At 41.8% G+C, this 24,203-nt stretch overlaps 1 protein-coding gene across 1 annotated transcript in view; it reads right to left on the bottom strand.

Moving 5' to 3' along the window:
• Positions 1–36: 36 nt before the first annotated feature.
• Positions 37–24,203, bottom strand: part of GATB (glutamyl-tRNA amidotransferase subunit B) — a 43,213-nt gene continuing 19,046 nt past the window's right edge. Inside the window, exons 5-13 of the mRNA XM_084286408.1 lie at positions 23,344–23,466; positions 19,840–19,953; positions 18,805–18,889; positions 18,364–18,408; positions 16,073–16,262; positions 9,167–9,300; positions 8,675–8,753; positions 3,074–3,208; positions 37–505 (exon numbers count right to left, since the gene is read on the bottom strand). Coding sequence (XP_084142534.1) covers positions 377–505; positions 3,074–3,208; positions 8,675–8,753; positions 9,167–9,300; positions 16,073–16,262; positions 18,364–18,408; positions 18,805–18,889; positions 19,840–19,953; positions 23,344–23,466 — 1,034 coding nt within the window. The 3' untranslated portion in view covers positions 37–376. The remainder of the gene's footprint in view (positions 506–3,073; positions 3,209–8,674; positions 8,754–9,166; positions 9,301–16,072; positions 16,263–18,363; positions 18,409–18,804; positions 18,890–19,839; positions 19,954–23,343; positions 23,467–24,203) is intronic.

Genomic DNA, 24,203 nt, shown 5'->3' with positions numbered 1-24,203 from the left:
AGCTGTGAATTGCCCATCTCAGGATGCTAGAAGAGCTCAGTTTACACTTGCTTTATTACAAAACTAACGAATACAACTTACGCTCTGTATACTCACAGACTTTTCTGGGAACTTGTTCCCTGTGGCTGTATGTAAATTACATTTCTGAATGCCCCACCAAAGTGGAGGACATGTAAACAACTCCATCATCATCTGTTGAGGTGGTCTTTCACTCATCTGCCTTTGGCTGATGCAGCTGGGAAGGCAAGAAAGTAATGCTCCTTGCAGCAGAACCGACCTGGGGCACGTAATGCTGGAGGCACCACAGTTAGTTAGCAGTGAACCACACGGGATGAAGCGTGTCTTCTGTAGACAGTTGTGCAGTTTTCCCTTGTGGCTACTCTGACAGCTTCTTCTCTAATATTTGCTTCACCAGAACAGGATTGGATCGGCCTTGGGTTGCTCTTTGAACCAGTCCAATTAACTTATTTATGACTTTTTGATTTCCTGCTTTTATCGCCATAACCTTTAAAAGAACAGATAAACACCATTGTTACTGGAAAACAGCGTCTTCACTCATTCATTGCCAAATTATGAATATTTTTGTCCTTTAAGACAAAACCTAAAGGTTTGTCCTTTGTCCAGCATGGTTGAACACTATATTTTGGGGCTAAGTTGTTATTTATAAAAACTGCCTTCAGCTTTGCAATAAGTTCCTGCTCTGCTCCCCTGAGAAAACAGCAAGTCTCTGCAGCAGCAGGGCCTTACAACTAATAGAAAGATTTGTTCTTATTGAAAAAGCCAGAGAACATTTTTGGATGTAAACAAGGTCTGCAACTTGAACAGTTGACTTCCTGGAAAACAGCAAGAAAAATGAGATAGAGCCTATTAGCAAAAAGAAGCCTATCTTATGTTTTCTTCAACATACTGGTCAGGTATAATAATTTGCATCGAATCACAATCTATTTGATATTTGTGAGGTCCTTCAAGAGCAGACTCAGGTGGTTTGGTAACAGCACGTTGTTTCCTTTAAGCAAGGAATCCTTTGCAAAAAGCAAATATGGCCTCCTGTCAGGGAGGTGGTTTTCGGTGCACAATTACCTGCAAAATATCAAGGCCATGTTTAAAACCTAAGTAAAGAAGCTGTGGAAAAAAGCATTGAAAAAATTACTTTTGGACATTTCTAAGTGATATGCTACTGCTGAAACACAAGCTTCTGGTCTTCATACTGTTTGAGTGGCAGGAAGACATTCCCTACATTGTCAGAATTACTGGGCAAAACACGATAGCTTCAATTAACCAGGACGCTGTATTTACAGACATTAAGGGAAGGATGGCTAACATATGAACCACCAACTGTGACAATGCTGAGCGCAAATGCAAATACGGCTGCTCATTAGGGTATCTGAATTATTGGCAGGCTAAAATCTTCTTGGTATTGTCACAGTATGGAAAGGACTCATTACGCCTTCCATGCTAGGAATTCCTTATACAGGGGAGAGTACGGTACAGCCTGGATGCTGTGTTTTCATGAACTGCTTGGTGTCGCTTTGAACAACTTTGTCGAGGTTAGTTCTTTTTAAGGAAAGTTGCTATCAGAAAGCAAGGCATACTTTTTTCCCCTGGCAAGTACTCAGCTAACTATTTTGTCATGCAAGCTCTTGCAGCAATTTGAAGTAGTGAATTACAGGGCTTCAAGGCAGCTGTTGCTGTAGTGAAAGATCACCTGGAAAAAGGAGGGAAGTGAGGCCATTCTCCTGCATTTGGCTTGACTCAAACAGGGGAAAGCAGAGAGGAATTACATTCTCAGGCAAGGCATTATTATTGAAATGGGAGTATAGTTATGGACCTTCAGCTTCTGCACTTCCCAATCAGTTCTAATGTTCTTTCTATCCACACTTGTGCTTCTGCTCTAGTCAGAAAATACAGGAGCACTTTTATCAGGCTCTGCAAATAAGTCAGTCTGATGGAGGTCACGCCGACCTACTGCAAGCTCATTTTCTTTATCAAAAGCTCTTGCAGAGCTGTTAGCATCCCCCAATGAGATCTGGGGTGGGTGGTATTGTTCTCAAAAGATGTTAATGTCTTTTTTCCAAATGGCAAATGTATCTAGACAATGTTTATAGTAGGAGCAAGCTATTCACTTCTGCCTTTACATTTTCCCTCCACAGTACATCTAAGCACTTGTTTTCATTTTGTTTTTTATAAAGCAGATGTTAGACTCTGTCAGGATTCCTTCCCACTCCTCCCCTTCAAGATCAACACGTACTTTTTCCCCTTTTCCTGGCTCAGGCATGTGAGCCTGATGGCCACGCAGGCTGCTGCACGTCCTTTGATGGGGATGGGGAAGAGCTGAAACCCTGTCTTGAACACACTGCAGCACTTGTGCTGCTGTCACAGCCCAAGCCCAGGCCCGCAGAGCTGACAGCAGCCCTGTTGCAGCACACGCAGCCCCCTGAACCCACAGGTGCTGCTGCCACATGGGGCCGGCTCCTCCCCACCCCACAGACAGCGCCAGGCAGGACAGCAAGCGAGGCTTGCCTCTGGCACTGAGGGAAGGTGGGGACATGGAGAAGAGACAGAAACAAGTGAAATTTTGGCCCTGCCAGTTCTGATACTGTCTCTAATCCCGTAACATATGCCTTGCTGGTGGATAGCCTCAGTCTTCAGATTCAGAACAGCGTAGTGCTGTTGCTCTAATATCTCAAGAAATGACATAATGAGAGTTACGTGGCCAAGTGGCGAGGTCAGGTTAAGGCCAGTACACTGCATAGGTGAAGACAGAAGGAAAGCCCCGTAGCTTGGCTTCCTTGCATTAAATTTTTATGGTTTCATAGAATGACTTAGCACATTAGCCAGACTGGTAATTTCTTCTGCTGATCATTTTGTGTAAGCTTCAATTTCCAAAGAAACACTTAGTAAAATAAGAAAGGAGAAGAAAAGACATGATCATAGCTGTGCAGCAGCTTTAATGCTGCTATACTGGCTCTAGATCTCAAATAGCAATTAAAAGAGAAAAGGCCATTTTAATCCCCTCCTTTTTAGTGGCACAGCCTAACACAGCGCCCGAGCTTTCCAGCACCACCATCATCACCTCCTTTTCGTGTTCATCAATCACTGCTTGGCAGATCTGTTCCAGCTCCCCTTGATCCTCTAGCAGTTGAAGCTGCTTTTCTTTAACGATTTCAAGAGGCGTCTTTCCTTCTCCCTTCCACAATTCCTCGAACACCTGAAAATCACAATGAGTGGCGAAGGTCAGTTGCTGTACGTATCAATGTTATTTACATGCAAGTATTTTAATTACAGAGCTAAGTGAGATTTTAGTAGCAGCAAGAGCAGATTGTCTCAACATGAACAAGCCCAAGATTTAATCATGCACTGTGCTGAAAGAGCTCTTGTGCCTTCCCTCCTTTTTTCGGCACCCTGAAATCAATCGAAGCCTTTTCACTCCCTGCACAGAGTGCAGACCACGGTTGGGAAATGGTGCTCCGCAGCCCGCCGCAGCACCAGGAGCTGCCTGCTAGCAGCGAGGAGACTTGTTCCAAGAAGTTTGCCTGCTGCAGCCCCCATGTACCTTCTGTCCCTCCTTCGGGCAGCAGCATGTGCTGCTCACCACTCTGAGCTCTGCCCCCTGCTGCGGGTGGGCCCAGTGGCAGGCACCACCGGCACCCCAGCGAGGCTGTTTCTCAGGCAGCACTCGCGCTCGTCTCACATTGTGCACAAGAAGTGCCTGAGCACGGTGAGAAAATGCATTTCCATGAGCGATGTCTCTGCACAGGAGCTGACGATTAGCTGACTGCTGTACCGAGTCCAATCCCAGGTAACTCATCTCATTACCAGCCCTCATCAGCAAGCTGTAATGAGGATACGTACGACAAAGCAGAAGAGAAATGGTGCCGAGCCGATTCCGCGCAGCAGCTCCAGCCCACCTATGCATCACCTCCACGCACAGGGATGCGGGGTGAACCTAAGCCTCTGGAATAATTACTTCTTAATGCTGGTGTGTTCTCCTATGCCATAGCAGGGCTATTGCCCTGGAATAAACTTGAGAGAAGGGAACATTTATAAAAAAACAATTTCCTTGGGCAGTCATTTTCTGTATTCCCTTTGCTCTTATTTCAGAGCTGTGGGAGGAGAGAAAGAAAACCCTTATTAAAACAGCTGCTTGTGCTTCATCCTGCTCTGAAGATATAATTGTATGTTTGGGCCACTGCTGTGTACCAGTATGGAAATGGATGTCACGTCAAAATTTCAGCGCTAAACACTCAGTGTAGATGGAGGAGAGGCTGGGAAGGGGAAAGGAGAAAGGCCATTCAAACCGTGTGTTAAATAATTAGCAGGGCAGCAAGACAACTTCGGAAGAATGGAAGATGCGGGATGGTACTTTAAGTACCCCAGCCTTCAGTGTGGAAGACTTCTCCGGTACGAAAGACCCGTGGTTAAGCAATTTTGTAGCCATGAGAGGTCTGTAAGAACCACGTGCTGACAATTCTTGTAAATAGAGATTTGTTTGCCAGCTGTACCCCAAAGCGTTCGATGGTATCTTGTCACAGTGCTGGAGACCCCGAGAGAGGGCAGCGACACAAAGCGCCTTGTTTTTCCCCCGTAAGAGGGCTGCAGGCAGATCACAACATTAAAGCTACCGATAAGCGGCCAGAGTTAGAACCACACTGAGTAAAGCTTTCAGCTGCTTACATCTAAACAAATCAATGCAGCGTATGATGCCTTCTGCAAGATCTTCCTTCCAGTGCAAGAGTGCAAATCATTGTGCCAGCGCTACCTGCAACACCCCTAGAAACAAACACACCCGGCAGAGATCCACCCAGTCTGCAGCAGGTTGCATTATTTTCTTTTTGCTGCACTCCATGGCCTAATTCCACAGCAGCCTCCACCTGCTCCTTCCTTCCCTGAGGGCCTCCCGAGGCACTGGGCTGGTGCAGCGCCCCTCAGAAGGAGCTCTGTCCTCTTTGCACAGCACAGCCCATGGCAAAACACCCTGGAGAGCCCCAAGTACTGCACACATCAGAGGTTGGACAGTAAATATGCCCCATCACCATCCTGGAAAGAGGCAGATGTGATTTTTAGGACTGGTATGTATGCAAGCAAGACGTTATGTGCTGCGGGAGGAGAAAATCTGTGACAAACAAAATCTAAGCAGCCAAGCATGGCAGAGTTACCCAGGAGCAACTCATCCATCAGGCTGCCTTAGATCAGGGGGCAGGACAGCTTGACGGTCACGGCCACAGCTCTGCTTCCCCGCCTGTCCTCTGCCAAACATCTCCTGGCACTGAGAAAAGCTTGCCCGTTAGAAACCTTCACGGCACCAGATTTTCCCTGTGGCATCTGCATCACGTGTACTTTTCAATTTGGTAACAAGCATATCCACTCAGCTACCGGAGCAATAATGTTATCAAGGCCCCTGCTTGTTTACAGGTATGAAGGAAAGCAGAAAGAGATGTGGCCAAGTCCTGTCAAAGATGCACTTTAAAAAATGTGTTTCGCTACTTGGCAAAGAGTACAGATCTAAAGAAAGCAGTTTAAAAAATGATTTCAACTCATTTACACAAACTGTCTGCACCAGAACAGTGGGATCAAATTATGAGGTCTCCAGAGCCAAAATGAGAATCTCAGGCCTCATTTCCATTACTGAAATCTCAGTAGTTTCTACTATTGATTCTTGCCTGAGCGTGATTAGATTTTAATGATGTTCTGCTCTCTCTACCTACACCGGCATAGCAGCGAACCATTGGTCAAGACGAATTAATCAGGACTCACACGTCTGGCTGCCATGGGCATCATATCAAACATTTTGCAACTGGTGAAGATGCCAGCTGACTGCTGCGCCTGAGAACGGCTCCAACTGGAAACCCTACCCGCAGTCATTTCCTGCCAAAGGTGGGAGGGAAGCAGCAGGCAGCACCACTCGAGCCTGTCCTGTGGGCATCTCTCCTTGCCACTGATGGAAAGCCTTGATGCCTGGCAGTTGTCCCTCAGCCTCTGACAAAAGTGAGGGGCAGGCTGGGTCCAGTGCTCCAGATGGCGCAGCCATAATTGTCAAAGCAGATGGTTCTGTTTAGGTTTGTGTACTGTGCTCATTTTCCTGCTATCTACTTTAAAGCAGGGGTGCCAAGTGGGTGTGCTGAAGTTATTCCTATGTGGGTGACATATGCAACTGCATAAGCAAACAAGACCTGGGGGCTGCTCTGCTCTGTGCCCTGCTCCAGATCCCTGAAGAACAGGCGATGAAGGCTCCACGCTGAGCTGCTCCAGCAGGGCTCTCAGCAGCCAGGGCCACTTCCTGCTTTCCTGCCCCAGGATCCGTCCTCCTCCAACTCCGGAACACACAAGCGGGCCCTGATGCCACAGATGTACACCCTGCCAGCCCCAAAGTGAGGACTGAGGCCCCGTTGAGGCGTATTGCCCACTGGAGCCGTTTCAGCCCTGGGGAAGTTGCACCGGGACGTCCCGCCGTGGACTTCAAAGTGGAGCCTCAAGGCTCCCCTGGCCCAGGCCACACTCGCCCCACAGCCCTGCAGCGTGGGAGCTGCCCCCCTGCGCACAGGCATGCCAGACTGAAACCGCTTCGGAGACCTCTGGGCAGGATGCTATATTTGATGGCAAGTTGGGCGTGAGCTCCGTAATTACCTAAGTGTTAATTATGCAAGCACACAGTGCCCTTTCCTTGGCATATGCATCCTACCATACAATGTTCTGTGTCTATAATCAGCACTCTCGGCTTTTATCTGTCTGTGTTTCTAATGCCTCACACAGCAGAGACCGAGCACAAACCTCTTAAAAAATTAAAACTTTTAACAGCTTCCTGCTGTGAGCCGTGTATGTGGATACACGTCTGCGTGCTCACCCCATCAAACCCTTCTATCATTTCTAGTTGGATCCGTCTCCACCGCTGCAATTCGTTCTCCCCCACCCCAAGTGCTGCAATTCATCTGCTGTTGTGTATATATAGCCCTTTCTGCCCTCGGGCCATCCAGTATCTCTGCCTACTGCTGAGAATTGTTATAAACATTTGTTATTCTTCTGACATCCAGGCAACCAAAATACTTTTCTAAATGCGGCAAGGTTCCTGCAGTTTGATAGCATCACTCAGTGATGGCAAACAGTACTGTTATTTCTCTGTGTCCAATTTCAGAACAGAGAGGACAACACGCACATTACAAGGAGTTTGTAATTAAACAAGAAAGGCATCTCTGAAATTCTTGACATTTCATAACCTGTCAGAAGTGCTGGCGTACAGATATATCACAAGGAAAAACCTCCAGCAGAAGAGCATTAGTACCCCGTTTCTACCTCCACAAGGAAGCAGAGAATTAAGAATGGAGTTCTGAAGCTCCTCTCTCAGACGCAGACTCCAAGCTGATGGGTGTCCCGTTACCCCACGGGCACACAACCACCCGGCATCCCAGTGCGTTTCCTTTTAATGTTATGTTCTTTTTGAAGCTTTTACTTTTGCAATCTAAAATTTCCAAATGCACATGCCTGAAGTCAGGCACTTAGGTCTTGTATTTATGGTGCCTATAATAAGCTGCTGGCTATTCTGAGGAGCAGACCAACCACAAGCCCAGCTTAATTAAGAAGCACAAGAAACCCCCCCCAAACCAGGAGGTTTAAGTGTCTCCAAGTAGGGTAAAGAGCCACATTTGCAACTGTTACTCTTGGTTTATAACCATGCAAAAGGTGCACTGCTCTCTGTACCGTTCCAAAATTGTTCTTGGACTCCATTTGTGCTAAAAAAGCGGAAGCCAGCCCTGTGTATTCCAGTGTTAAACTCTTGAAAGCACACAAAGCAAACTAAATATCTTTATTAACAATTTTGCTGATCACCTGAGAACAAACGGCCATCTGATGTATTTATGTAAAGGCCAATCACTACCTGAAAGAACAACACATTCCACAAACAATGTGAGATGAATGGCAGTTATTCCCTTTCACAAAAGGGCTCCGAATTTTGTCTATATACACTCAGACGTCACAGTACCCATCATAAGCAGTTCATAACTTAAGATGAATGTGTCAAGTGCTGATTTTTCTGACTGTCCTGACAGGGGGAAAACTGGCTTTACAGACAGCTCTTGCTTGAGACGCCAATAACAACACTTGCTCAAAGAAGCTGGGATAAAAGAAAGGCCAGAAGTCTCCATGTTTCACTCACAGAGTATGCCAGATCAGACTTTTTTTTTTCTTCTTTTTCTTTTTGTGACTACAATCAGGTAATTATATCCATTTCCATATGCTAATACTTGGGAATGTAGACCCTAGTATCCCTTAGCACACAGTAGCTGATACTCCCAGCTTAACTGCAAGTCAGGGATTAGTTCCCACTGACCTTTCACTCAGGTCTGACTCAAACTACCAAATTGAGATCTGTGCCCGGTCTGTTCAGAAGCAGAACTTACTTAACTGACTGCAGTTCACATGTTGAAAATGTACTCTTTGGTTTGTGCTCCCTTCTAACGCTGAATATGCAAATATATCTGTAAGATTATATACACGAGGTATTTTCATCCGTTATATGTATACAGTATAGATGCTAGATTTATCCTTCATCAACACTCCGAATAATTTCCTTTTAAACAAGCAGTGTACTGATACACACTGAATATAAAGTAGCTATGCAAATGGACTAAGTGCCCACAGATTCAAAATAAAATTACAGTAAAATCAAAAAGGTACTCACCTGCTTTGCTGCTGAAGCAGAAATTTCTTTTTTTTCGAGAAGATTCAGAAGGTCAGCTAGGAGAACAGAACTGATTGGGCTATGGAAAAAGGGGGCAAGAGTTACCTCAGAGAAAAGGATACGTAATATATCTAGGCTACTGATGCTTGCCTAAACATCACACCATTTAACATGACAAGCTAGTATTTTTTCCCATGATACACTATATTCAGCTTTGGTATTGATTGCCTGATTATGCCTTAACATTGTCATATTCCAGAGAAGGAAGGCACTGATTACTACTCTTAACTACATAGTCCTCTTCTCTGGAAGGCATTTGGTTAGCTTCATTCATCATGACAGTGTCAAGGCCTAAGTAGCACTGCCTAGGCTAGCAAACTTCACAGATAATAACTAAAGCAGAAGTGAGCAACAGAGTGACATGATACTATTCTTGGTACATGAGAAAAGGAGCAATTTTGTTTCACCATTGTAGTAATTGAGAAGCCTGACCTTTCCTTCACTGTACAGGAATGTTGTTTTAAGTAACTCAGCAGGTCATTTAAAATCCAGCCGATGACTTTCTTTGGCTTCATCTGGGTCTGTTTTACTACATTTTCAAAGAATTCTGTTAATCCGTCTTCATTCTGTTAAAAGAAAAATTAAATGCATCAAAGAGATACTGAAGTGCAAACATGATTAGTTACACAATTATATTCAGAGTATAAATACTCAATCCTAAAGTAAATTGGTTTTGTGAATTCATTTCAAAACCACAAGACTTTTGAGTAATTTTATTAACAAAACAGTAAGCAAAGTATGTTGTCTAGAATGCATACATATAGCTTGTATGTCAGCCTGTCTGTTTTAATGTAACTTCCAAGAACTGAGTTATCTTTTTTCTCTGAAATCCTCCCTAAAATTATCATTTGGAGAGAACCTCTCTCATCTCCTTTGTTCTACATACATACGATGCCAGAAAATATAATGCTCAATAAAATGCTCCACATGCTGTCATGCTGTCTGTTACCAAGAAGACTTTGCCTGAAACTGTCTACAGATACTTCACTTTTCATCTTGCAATCACTTCTTCTTATTTTGGATCGATGGAGTAAGATTGGCTTGTATTCACCCTTGAATGATAAGGAAAGGTCATACTGTAAGGAGTGGGGTTTTATTTTTCTAGTTTCTAGCTTTCACAGAAGCTATGTAAGGCTTCACACGGCACCCTAAGTGCTCAGAAGGTATGACAGTAAGGGATTCAGTTTATGGTATAAGTGAAATCTGAGCCTGTTTTTAGAAGAACAGACACTGCACAGTCTGTTGAATGCTGTGCTGCTCGACATCAAGGCAGTGATGGATCTTTAACTATAGCACAGAACTTATTAGGTATACTAAAGGCTTGTAGTGCTCCTTTTCAAGGAGGAATCCAAATCCAGCGTGCTACTGGACTTCTGCAGTGTTTGGCATAACTGCACAGGAGGACATGCCAGCTCTGAGAAGTTGTCAGAGGTAACAGTTTAGAGGCAGCCACTGAGTTATTCTCAGTACACTGTCATCACAGCAGAAACATTTTCCAAGCACATAGTGATTGCAGACAGATCTCTGCGAACACTTCTGAGCAAAAAGAGTCCAGGTACATGCTAAACCAAACCTGACTTTTCCACCCAAACTCACCCCTGTCAAAACTGTCTCTTTTGCCCTTGTTTTTATAGATAACTTATCACCATAGCAATACAAAAAATTTGGACTTTCCACCTTGAAAATTTCAGAATGTAAACTTCTACCATCTCTGGATACCACATTCGTTAGTAATGACGTATGGCTTTTAGGGAGGTTGCAATGTACCGCTCTCTATTCAGTAAAACAGATTAAAACCTACTTAGAATAATGGATTGAAGTGCTGTAAAACTGGTGGGACAGAAATCAGACCCTTCCCCTTTACCTTGAGACCATGAACAAAGAAAGAATCGAAGTTCTCAGCCTCAGTAAGTCACTAAGGACTTCTGTGGAGTGGATCCGGTAACTCCCAAAACTTATCTGATACACAGACACAAACTTCCTTTCTTGACCTATGTTTTTACAAATTTAACTAGCAGTTACTTAGCGATAAAAAATGCAAAATCCAAGGTTAAATACATTAGAACAAATTTTGCTTAAAGACAAAAAAATAAAAAACAAAAAAGCTCAAACATCAGAGGAGTGATGTAATTATCAAAGTCTAATAAACGATTAAAAACTAGGCATGCGTGAAGTGGAATTACTAAAATGATAAACTACTAAATACTGCACTCTTCCTAATTCACCCCAGGATTCATTAGCACAAACACACACCTATTATTTAACCAGCAGACTCCCTTACACAGAAGCACCTGTCCAATTTAGGTAGGAAGACGTGAGTATGTATAAATGTTGGTTTTTGTTGTTGTTGTTTTTTATACATGTGCTGCAGAAGGTTTTACAAACACTCCAGGCAGAGTAGTCTAGCTACAACATTATGCACACAAAAACAATGTCTGCAGACGCCACATGTCTCAATGAAGGCTACACAGCTCAGATGCAGCATGTCCAACACTTTTATCACGTATATGATGGAGAGCATATCTCTAGCAGTGGGCTTATTCAGATTTCTGGATATCAACAGCCTGGCTGGAGTTACAGCTCTGATGCTGCTGCCAGACCTTTGAAAATCAAGGACAAACATACCCAGCCTTCAAATTTTAATCAGATGATTTCCAAGCAGTAAGAGGAGAAAAGCCCAGGAATACTGTGAGAGATAGACTTACACATGCTACCAGGCACTGAACCCTATACCTACCGGCTACTTGTGCACATAGAACTGGATATATTCCCCCAAATTCCTTGGCCCTTCTTTATTTTTTTGAAAGTGACTATAATTTTCTGTAGCCAAAAAGAAGGAAAACCCAGCAATGCCAGATTGAATTGAACAAGGCAGAATGTCAAAACGTCAAAATGACTGTTAGAAATGAAATGATTTCCTTATTTTCTTGCCATATAAAGAAGGAATAGCTTGATTAACTTTAATCTCTAGATACCATACTACTTGAACTTGACTTTAATTTGCTGTGCATTTTGGTCAACTTTTGTCATGCGAAACTCACCCCAACTACCAAATTCATTTTGATGACTTTCCCTCAGAAGATGTAGTTAAAATTAGAGAAAAATAACCAAGGGGCAGCTCTGATACACTGAGCTCTACTATCCATCATTTCACTTCTAAAACAAACAAAAAAACTTCAGTGAAATCTTAACTTAGCTACTTCCCTAATAATTTGTCACCACGATTTTCTGTGTGCTGTCTGCACACACTAGGTACTTCTGCTACTGTATTTCTACACCGTGGCTTAAAACATCATAAAGAGTTAACGTACACACACACACACAGACCTGTCCCTTGCGATAGATCTGAGCTGAAAACCAATGCAAGCTCTAATGTTCTGGTTCACAGGAATGCTGTCTCACTTAATTCTGAGTAACATATTTTATGCTTCTTAGAAGGAAAACCAGAATTCTGGAATTGCAGCACCATGCTTGTGATTGAGGCCCACTTGGGGGCTCCCATTATGCACAAAATATGTTGTAACTTATTCATCAGAATCTCACTGGCGTGAAATATGAACTCAACCAGATGCAAATTTATTTTTGAAATACGGTTTCACACCATCATTTAATAGTACACGTCAAAATCTAGGGGTGGAGTGATTCCAGATGCTTTTAAAACAAGTTTAAAACAATATGCTACTTTACAGAACGCCATGGGTGTCATCTGCAGAGACATTGGCTCTGTAATGCAAACTTGTGCTTTTAAAGACCAATAATGTTTCCTGAAGAACTGAAGGAGAAAAACACATCAGTGTTCACAAATGTCATTTTCTGCTTTCTTCTTCCCATTTTCACCATCACAGCTCCCACAATAATCAACTATGAGGTAACTACTGCTGCAAAAATGTGCAAGACTGTCAGGGGGAAAAAAGCAGAAAATGTACTCTGTTAAAGCAGCAAGAAGAGCAGTCAAAGAAAGACAGTTCAAACTTCTTTATGGCTTCTTATAAAATGCTTTAAATTCTAAAAAGAAGCATAAATTCACCTGCACACCAAAGTGTATGAGGGTGGCATGCTGTAAACAAAATTGTCAAGAACTACTTCTTCAGCATCCCATTTTGACCGTTTAATGGATTCACAAATGTAATTGTTCCAGCAAACGAATGACCCCAAGCCCAAGTGGAACTGCTGCTTTTATCTGAGTAAGCAGAGGAACAGTAAATGTATACAAAGACTTGAAATTCAGATGAGAAAGGAAATGATCTGACTTTTTTTTTTTTTCTATTGCTGTACTGTGACAGCCAATCTATTTTTCGGTTGGACTTCAGCATGGTCTTTGAAAACAAAGCATCACATTTATATCTATGCCAATGCATCTTATTTTTTTTGCCCCTACAGGAAGCAAGGCAAAAATATTATACTACCATAACTGACCAAGTTCTCGGAGATCCTTCTTGATAGAAGAACAGTATTTGACAGCCTAACAGTTTACACAGCAAAGTAGGAACTGCATGCAGAAATTGAATACCCAAATACCACTCAGTCTATCCAGTCCAAAAAATTGTATGTTTACAAATAAGAAGGATTTTGCATGAAGAAAATCAAACTTCACTTATTTTTGTCATTTGTACAAAACTATGAAAAATCTAGCAGTTTACACTTAGGAAATCTCAGGCAAAGATATTAACAGCCAAAGCTCTCCTTCCATTTCAGTTCATCTTGCAATTAGGCAACGCTAGAGACTTACACTCTCAATACTGCAGTGCATACAGGCAGTTATCGTACATGAGAATAAAGCTCATGAAGTGAGCTCAGAAACTAACTTGCATTCTGAGGTACAGTATTGTTTTGTTTTATTATAACTTTTTTTTTTTTTTTTTTTTTTTTTTGCGTTTTCGCTAACAAGTTGGCGCAGAACAGAGATTTTGCATTTTAGAGTCATCCCTCTACCACTGCCATTTATTTAATGAGCACTCCTGGGCGCTCTAACCTGAAAGAATGCTCATTAGATTGTGCATCTGGCCCTATCAGCAATCTTCTGTAACTTCTGATGTAAGCTTAATACAGCAATGGACATACCATTTTCAGATGAATTAAGGTTAACTAGTCTCCCAGTGAACAGGCAAGCAACTTTTATGGAGAGTATACATGCTGACATTCTAATGCACAATAAAAGAAGACCCACAATGAAGAATGTGTTCACTTCATGCATTCAAATGGTTGCATTATCTTATTACAAGCTGTATCCCAAAATTCAGCTTGGAGCTCATTAATTATCTTATACACTGCAAAAAGGAAAAAGCTAAGAGAGAAAAAGCAAAGGCAATAGCAGATTTCAGAGAATGGCTGGAAAGAAAGGGGAGCTGGTCAGGCAAATCCATAGGGTTAGTTACTAGAGATGACAGAAACCACACAGCAGAGGCCATCAATACCAGCAAGATTGAAGAAGTAGGTTGATGCCAAGGGAAAGGAGTGGGTGTACTGAGTCCGGCTGGGATGAAGTTAATTTTCTTCATAGCAGGCCATAGGGGGCTGTGTTCTGGATTTGTGACTATAACAGTGCTGGTAACGCACCGGTGTTTTGGCTACTGCTGAGCTGTACTTGCACAGCATAAAGGCTTTCTCTTTTCCCGCTATACTCCTGCAGTGAGCAGGCTAGGGGCAGGCAAGAACAGCCAGCCTAAATTGACCGCAGGGATATTACCTGCCATATGCCATGCTCAGCAAGAAAAACTGAGGGCAAAGGGTTTGGGATGAGGCACTCTGAGACTGGATGGGCATCAGACTACTTGTGGGAGGTGATAAGTGATTGCTCTTGCATTACTTCTGGTTTTTCCTTCCTCCTTCTTTCACTTCTTTAAGTGTTACATCTATCTCCACCCATAAGTTCTTTTGCTTTTGCTCTTCTTACTCTCTCCCCCATCCCACTGGTTGGGGGAATGAGCAAGCAACTGCATGGTGCTTAGCAGCTGATCAAGGTCAACCCACCAGAATGGGGGAGAAGAATAAAAAACAACAGAAAAAAAGGGTGTGCAGAGACCTACTTCCTCTTCTGAGCTCCTTTTATTTTAATGTGCAAGATAAAATGCACACTTGGACAGGAATACTGCCTGCTAAATCACATTGTGCAATTTACACAATGAAACAGAAAGGTAAGATACTACAGACACTTCTCAGCCACTGCAGCCTCATCACTTCGATGAGACTTACAACATATCTGCCTACCAAGCAGTAGCCCACTAAAATGGCACACCAGCACAAAAGCAGATTTCCTAACATCTTTCTTCAGACGAAGTAACTATGTTTTCTGTAGAAACAGATTCTATAAAGGTGTATTAAAATATACACAGTATACACAGCACAAGTGTATTAAAGACACACGAAGAAGGGTTATTAGGTAGTTATGTGCACTGCTCTCCCTGCACTTACAGCCAAAGGAAAGGAACTCCTCCAGAGGACAATTTAAAGTACTTACGGTTATACTCTGAATCTTACCATGAAGTTGTTTTCCTTCTGTCGCCACTAATCACAGAGGTAACCAAAGCAGAACCCTGTCCTAGCTTAGCTGGCTATGTGAAATGTCTAAACTTGGGTGGCTATACTAACCCACCACAAAGTTTTCATTGCCAAAACAAGATGATGCAATTTGTATTTAAGAAGCCTTAAGTCCTTTAGATTAATTTTGGAAGTTATGAGATTTTGTTGTCTTTTCATTATTTACATCCACATTTGGCACATCCTTTCTTTCACATCCCCTCTTCTCAACATGTCCCTGGTAAACTGCATTGTGAGGTCAACGTTGATGTTGTAAAGCCATTTTGTTTATTTACCTAAGAATAAGTCAATTTTTTTATTTTTTTTTTCTAAAGAGTATGGAAACTGGGGCACATGAAGCTGAAAGATTTAAACTATGGGTTTTCCATCTGCAGTCAGGAAAGCATGTCCATTAATTTGTTAAACACTGACACTGTGCCCAGACTCATACCAGACCCAAAGACAAGAAGAACATGCAATTGCAGACAAGGATTTCTCAGCAGGAAGTTGTACATTTGTGGCAGTAAGTCACTAGTTTGTCCATGTGTAGACAGACAAGATCAATATTAAATAATAGTTATTTGACTGCACCTTGCATGAGAAATGCTTTTTCTAGTAGCACTGTGCAAGGTTTCTTTTCCCCCTACTATTCTATTCATATGGCTCCAAGGTACAAAGTAGGCAACGAACTGGACAAATTTCCAACCAAAAAAAATCCATGAGAACTGATAGCTGGTTAATAATGACATTTGTAAATGTTTTTAAAAACAATGGAGCTTTGAAGTTGCTAGGTTTATTTTAGCACTTGATCAATAGACCTACCACTAAGGTGAAGCTGTGTTCAGGAAGAATCCCATACAGCTCAACAAGCTTTGCTCTCTTCGCACTGGGGAGGTCAGGAAGTCTTTCATGAATCCAATCAATATTTACCACTTGCTGATGGTTCACATTAGCTGGCAAAGATTTAGTATCATATAGAATCAATGGAGGAAGATTTGGCTCTGGCATGAACCTAGAGAAAATGAAGAAAAACTTCCTTAGAATTATTTTTAGTCCAAAAGCTAAGCAACAAGAAAAAAAAAAAAGACAAGTTTAAGCTCACCTGGAAATTTTACTACTATTTTAACAAAATAAAACATTAAAAAATAATTACTTGGTATACTAATGGTAAGTACTAAGAGATCAGTCCCTGAACTGCTGCGAAGTCCCTATTCTCTATAAGTATTTGCCACTGATTGTCAAAGTCAATGTTTAAAAAGGAGTAATTAAAACACTTCTGCACTCAAAATAATATTATTAGTAACAATGACAATGATAGCTATGGAAACAACGTATTCAACCTTTTGGCATCAAGCATGAATTGTAGATCTGGGCAAAAAGACTGCAGTGGACTGGCAGGAAGAAACCCAGATTGAGAGCCAACTGCCAGGAGTGATCTGGGCAGGTTGCGACCTTTTGCATACTAACTTCAAAAATCTAGATGAAATCCCATGCTGTTCTAAAAGCAAAGTCACTGTGCTCAGCCGGGTGCCACCACTGAACAAAAGGCTCCCTTAAAGAGAAGGCCATTTCAAACCAGTGGAATAACTGCAATTGAAGCAGGAACTTCATTGTTAGATGATCAAATGAGGGGTTCAAAAATTTCAGAATAAAGGACATTGGACAACCTCTATAATTTTTTATTTCAAATCTGCCTAACCACATATCTCACATCTGATGTATATTTGCAAGAAGTAAATTATAAAAATCTGAGAAAACACAGTTTAATATTGGCCACAATCTTAGCACTAATAGTAATCTTTCCAGTCTTTATTTGAAGTATATTGGACTCACCAGTTTTGCCAAGGTTTGCATGAATTTTCTTTTGCATTTGTTCTTATTCTTGTTAAATTAGTTGTGTTATTAGTCTTGTTAAATAAGCCAGCCCCTACCACATTAAGGAATTCTTAAATGATCACTGCCATTTCTGCTGCATTTCTACAAATGCTAATTGGAAAAGCAGATTTAATTTAAACTTTGTGGGATGTTTTCAAAATCCTTGCTGTGCTTCAATGAGAATATATGCAGGTTTAACAGGAATACAGATAGGGCAGAGCTAAGAAGCCCTGAAAATTCTCCTGCAGAACTACAATTTTCCAGCCAAGAAGTGAACTCTGGCAGTAACAGGAAGACTGTCCTAGGATGCAAAGCCAGGGAATTCCTGGGTGGATCAGCATTAAGAAGACCCTAGGCAGGGGAGGATGCAGGCAGGCACAGAGCAGGAGAAGAGGAGCCCAAAGCCCTCAGTAATCACTGAGCTGCATAACCAGCAGCATTGTCTGATCATCTCATCCAGACACTACTGTGATTACCTCCTGTGCTAGGGCACGCAGAGGTTATGCTGCTGCTTTGCAGTGCTGCCCCAGCTCCCAGCAGCACTGCTTCCTGCCAGGAGTCATGCCTTAGTCCCTCACCCTCCAGCTCGATCCTTCCCAGCTGGCTGTTTGTGGCTTGACTGTGCTGCACTGACTTTGCCGAGAGTAGATGAAAGAGTGCTCACATGAATCATGCTAGCAATCAAACTGCGACGGCTGTCATCTCACACTGGTGGAAAGCAAGAGGTACTTAGCAGGGTAACAACCTCAATAGGGCTACACAGATCTTAAGGTAGAAACCTGCCTATGTACACTGACACTCTTCAGCAGTAGTTAGGATTTTCAAATAGTGTCTTAAACAGAATTTAAGCGTGAAGATGCAGGGCCTGCTATCTGAAAATCATTTCCCTCAGTATTTATTTAAAGCAGGAACAATTCTTAACTCAGAATATTCTTACATTTAATGTCAGACATTCTTAATAATACATGTGTACTGGCCACAAAGCAAACCTTCAATTTATCCACTTGGAGCGAAGGTAATCCAGCTTAGTTTTTGGGAAAGATCTATGGGATTTAGCAAAGATCAGAGAGTTCTAGATCTGAACTTCTCAGAAATAAACTGATTTTGATAGGTCTCTTTCCCTTCCAGTGGAAGGTCTACACTCGCCATACTAACTACAGACTCATTACATTGACTACGCTTAGCATATTAAATAAGTTTTCAGTTCTTGAAACGTTAACTTATTGAAAAAAGAATACCGATAATCCTGCATTCCTTCTTTGTCTCTCATTGGTACAGTGCACCTAAAATAAAACACAACAGGTAAGATGTGAGAAGTGGTACACCACAGAATCAGTTTTCCGGAAAAAAACAAAACAAAACAAAACATCACCTTGTGAAGATCAGGAGAACTTCTTAAAGCCACTTCAAAGAAAATGTGTGTGAACTCCCTGACACTGCTTGATGTAACACACAGGGGTGTTTTTTTTGTTTGTTTGCTTGTTTTTATCAACAGATTGTGTTAAAGCCTCAGCTTTAAGAGGAATTAATTACTACCTGCAATGAAACTATGCTTGTGAATTTTGACTTTAGAAGAAAGAAGTTGAGCATTACCATGCTATCTCCCCTGATCAGTTCACTGGGTATCCCTAGCACTCTAAATGTATTATTCCTGATATTCCTCCAAAATAAAAACTCACCCAAGCTTGGAATCAAAGGCTCTTGTTTCATTCAGAATTGTTCCTCCATTTTCCAGTTCTTCAATTTGCCTCTGTATTTCATAGTCTGACAGAAACAAAAGAAAAAAAATAAGCTTGTTATACTGCACTATTAGCTTTTATACATTCTACTATTTCACTGCTATGCAATAATGGAAAAGTTTGTTGATTTAACCTTAATGAAATCAACAGCAGTAGTTACAGACAATTATTAGTCACTGCCTTTCTCTCTAGCACTGTTTCTTTCCTTGCATGTTTTCCTCATCTTCTTTCATTTCCTTCAAGTAGAAAACATTTTCTCCCAGGCACTGCAGCCAAGCCATACATTCCTAGTGACCTTCCTCTCACCCAGTAGAGTATTTGGAACAAGAATTCTCATATCGCCCTTGCCAGTTTTATTTTGGGGATGTAACGATCATCTTTTCTTGCTCATACCCAAGCTGCATCTGAACTTCACACACACCATCTACTGTACTCAGTGGAAAGCAATCATCTACACTGGACGACACGGAGCTACTGCTAACATATTTCAGAGCCAAACACTCTAAGCACTGAATCATCTGCTTTGTTCTTCTTACAGGCAGAAGGATAAAAGTTAAAACTGCAGACTAACACGGCTGCTATCCCCAGAGTGCCCCATAGGTCCACTGGCAGCGTCTCGGTCACTGTGATGGGGGTGAGCTGGGTCCAGGGTCCATCCAGGGAGTTCAGTCAGAAGCAGCAGGAGATGAGGCCAGCCACAGGACTGGGAACAAGACTACAGCACGGGTCCAAGGTCCATCAGGAGACAGGACTGGAAACTCACACACCTGTGACATTGCTTAGGCAAAGTCTGAAGGCCCCAGCCCGGGCTTAAATGGGACTCCTGCACCAGGGGCAAGACACATGGATTGGATGCCCAGACAAAGCTAGTCAAGGCATTTAAGGCCGATTAGTGTACTCTGGAGCTTGGCATATTTCATTTACTGAGACCTCCTAAAATATCTACAATGCTCCAGTAACAAAGGAACCATTTACCTATTGCTTTTGCCAGGAATCGTATGCTATTGATATTCTTCACCTCCGTCCTCACTCCGTAAGGCTCTCCAGGATGATGCACAGAAACATTGGCATCCACTCTCAGCTGACCCTCTGTAAAAGGAAACTTCATCAACAGAATAGTCTGCCCTGTAACCTAGAGTCAAAAACAAACGAACTTGGCATGCATTAATAAACTGCATAATAAACTGCATGTTACATGTAGAACATTAATAGCCGACTTCCGTATGATCAGAAATGGGTAACAACCACCTCATAATAGCTTTCTGTTTGTGATTCCATTTTAAGCTTCTGCCTCCAATCATTCATAATTTTCCGAGAATACAATTTTATATATATGTATTTTATTTTTTTTTAGTATTATTGCTGATAATTCCTCTCCAAGAAAACTGTATGGCACAATGCAGGGCAGGTCATCTAGATCAGTACAGCAAAAAGAGCTTCTGACTCACAGCTCTTAAATAAAGGGCAGAATTATACAAGCAGTTTAAAGCAGTAGACTGTGAGTTCCATTCCACTAAAAACAGCACCAAAACTTTGGAATTACAACTTGATGGATATATACTACCCTAGCGTGGAACACAAGAACTTGCAGTTACGTTGAACAGATTTACTTAGGTGTCCTTGGAAGTCTGCAGCCCAAAGACAAAATGTCAGAAGTGGTGGATTTTTTGTAATTTTCTTCCTCTCCTTCAAGAAACTGCAATCTTTTCCCTCCCCAGATTTCCCTAGCTGCCAGAAACACTGAAACTGAATACAAAGTTACATATAAAAGCATCGTACAATTTTAGTCCAAAATGGGCTAATGTTCTCAGAGATCTTTGATGACTCAACTTCAAGTAAATAGGACTTTCATCTTTCTAAGTTTTCTCCCCTAAAGACATCACTTCTAAGAAGAGAAGGTTTGCCATAGTTATTCAACTGGTGGGAAAAAAACAAACAGGAAAGGTTATATTATAATGACTTAACATTTTTTCCCATATTGCACAGTGAATGTCTATGGCCTTCATCTTTGGTTTTTAAATTTTAATACAGATAAAAAGAAAAACAAAACAAAGCAAAACCAACCAACCAAAAAAACAAAACAAAACAAAAAGCAAAAACCACTTGAGGTTTAGATACAGTATTAATAATAAAGGAACTACAAAATAGCTCAGAGTCAAACCTGAGAAGTCTATGGCTCAGAATCCATTCTGGTCAAGAGATGTAAATTGACTAGAGAGGATTTGGTACATTTTGTAAAAGTAGGCTGGATGATAGTTCATTCATTTTCTCTGTCTTCAAAGAGCCTTTGCCGAGCACATATTAAGAATAAAAGTGCTGGAATGACCCAACATCTCTTTCAAGAGAGGTGTTTTGCATGTGCTTCCTCATTGGGGTGAAATGAATACTTGTTACAGAAGAAGAATATTCTTGTCCTGTCCTTACTTCATTTTGAGACACAACCTGCTTCTGCTTGGATGTAGGTGTCAATGTGATGTGACAATGAAGTTAATCAGGCATAAGTGAAAGGAGAGCCAGACCCTAAATGTTCTTAAAACAGCTTTTTCCCTTTAAGCCCACTTTAAGCTCAGCTTCTTTTCCTTTCTCTTTGCAATGAAATTATCTTTTCACTTGTCTATTGTTAATGAAGTAACAGTGAATAAAACTGGGCACTTGTCTTCACTGAACACAGAAGCAGAATGAAGGTAAAGTATGAGAATGTAAAGACCTTATTTGAAAGCAAGTAATTATGATTTATAGCAATGGTAATTATGAATTACTATTCTATGACAAGGGAAAACCATAGTAGCAAGCCCTTAAAAATGCCACCTGCAAAAAAAAAAAAAAAAAAAAAATCAAATACTTTTAAAGTGAATTATATTGCAGGAAAAATATTCCCAGCACTGGATTCCGCCTTTACAGTCAGAAATCTCAATGCAGTAAAAGATACCACAGTGCAATTCCAGTGGCAATATTTGGGTCAAATTCAGAAGTGATAAATGATGGTGTATATATATATATATATGTCCATGAAGGCCTTTGAAAACTGGATGCTTAATAACAAAACACCGTGCCCCACCTGATGGGTACCGCACTTGTGAGAGAAGATTCAGAGAGAAGATGTAGGCAGCGCAAGGCACTATGTAACATAAGGAATGTCTAGCAATTATTATTTCCCCCTACATTAAATTAGATTTGAATCAGTAGCTAACATTTCTTAGATCCCCTAAGTCTTTGGTAATACTTGGACCACTCTGGCTCAGTTCTCTAGGTGATGGACTCATTTATACTATGACCTGATTTTGTTGCCAGATCAGTGAGGCCAATTATCACAGGGAAAAAAAAAAAAAGAGAGAGGAAAAAAAAAAGCTTAAATTGCGAACACTAACAGGCAACAGATAAATGAGTGTATGTGCTGGGGGGAATGAATGCCCCAAATTGCACTTTTTAAAACTCTCACACAGAAGCCTGCTGTTTGCTAGCTGTAACCATGGACTGGCTGTAAATTTTGGTAACATTAGGACTGAGCAAAAATGGTATGTCTCAAATTTAGAAAGGGACATGAGAGAGAACAACCAGTTAGGAGGCTGAAGACATGCTGCGCTTCTGCACAACTATTCAGACTAGAAAAATTGGGCTTTAGAGTTCCAGACAGAAGAGCTGGTGCCAAAATGAGGGATTCTCAAGAGGATGTTGTCTCAGAAAGATTGTAGTGATCTCTGCTGGAGAAATCCTGGAGGTAGAGGAGAATCCTGAAGATCAGATTGATGTGTGGGGATGAATGCCAGAGGATACCTCGGGACCTCGGCTGCTAATGCCTGCAACTGTTCCCTGCAAGCCTGCTGCACAGCACGAACCACCACAAATTTCTGCCCAGCATCCCCTGATCAGCAGTGATCTCCCTAGTGGGAAGACAAGTTGAGACCTAGCGAGCACAATGCCAGAAGGGTGTGGGGAGGGACAGACAGTGTGTGAAACAATCAGGTGGGGTAAAAGCTAAAATCTTGTTGGTTCACCCAAGACACCTGCATAAGTTTACTGCTTACACCGATTTTATGACCAGCTGAGACCTGACATGCAACTTAGAGGATGATCCATACTCCTACTACTTAGTGGGAACTAAGGGAACAGCCATATTCCACAGCTAGTCCTTACTACATTGCCTCTGTGCTGCAGCTCTGTGGCAAGCAACATGAGGGCAGACAGGGAGAAACACAAGAACCCTGGGGACACTCTTTCCTGCCTAGGCTTATCCTGTAAAAGTAATGTGTGAGTCAATATAAAATCTAACACTGCAAAGCTCTGCAGAGGAAGGCAGGCCCGTAAGGACACCTGAAGCACGGGAGACATTAGGGCAGGCTCTGAGGATTGTAAAAACAACAGCTAGAAAAAGCTATGTGTTATAAGCAACTGCAGAGCAAAAGAACCAGAAGCTGCAAAACTCCTGCAAATACAGAGAATTACTGGTGACAAGAGAACATGCCCTTCCCCCTTCTGTACCTGCCATGATTGCCTGGCTGCTCCCAAGTGTTTGAAGAATAAGTTGAAGCTCTCTGACTGCTGCAGCTGCTTCTTCCCCACAGCACATATCAGGCTCCATGACAACCTCCATGAGGCCGACTCCTACCAGGGGAAGAGACAAGAGATTTCCAACAATAGCTTTTGATCTCGGCATATTAGAGTGGAACTGGCTAAACACATGAAAGCACTTGGGCCTTTTTCAAGAAAAACACACACAAAAAAACCCTCCACCCCAGAAAACAACAATGCCCCCAAAAGAAAACATAACAAAACAAACAAAAGCAAACATAAAAATCATGTATTATTTAGTGACTGTCACAATGGACCCAGCTGCAGACTCCTATAAAAACTTTTCCTCCTATTTTTTTTAAAGGAGCAGGCAAACTGCAGGCTGTCCTCCACCCTCTGATGACTTGCAGAACAGACACACACATTCCTCTTCTGCCTTCCTCTAGGAGAACTCCAGTTTAAAGCCAATCTGACTGCAGACTCAAATTTATTGATCTTAAACTAATCTTGGAACAGACAGAACTGCAAACAGATGTAGTCTAGTTTTTATTTTCAGTATCTGGCTTTCAAAGAATATGAGCAGCCACAGCCCTTAACTCCAGGATACTGGAGCACCACATCCCTGTTACGCTAGGCCATCCTGATTGCTGTCTTCTATTTTGCATTAAGTTGGTTCATTCAGTTTATAATTTCAATGCTTTAAGAGAAAATCTACATTTTTTCAAAGCTAATAATTAAAAGAAATCTCTGACTCATGCACTGTCAAATTCTAGCAGCTACTCCTACATACAAACTTGATTTACTACAGGTCTGGGATTTTTTTATTTATT

Source organism: Netta rufina, assembly GCF_964035555.1.
Source record: "Netta rufina genome assembly, chromosome: 4".
Classification (NCBI taxonomy): Eukaryota; Metazoa; Chordata; class Aves; order Anseriformes; family Anatidae; genus Netta; species Netta rufina.
Note: the sequence above shows the minus strand (reverse complement) of the source record. Positions and strands in the feature narration are given on the sequence as shown.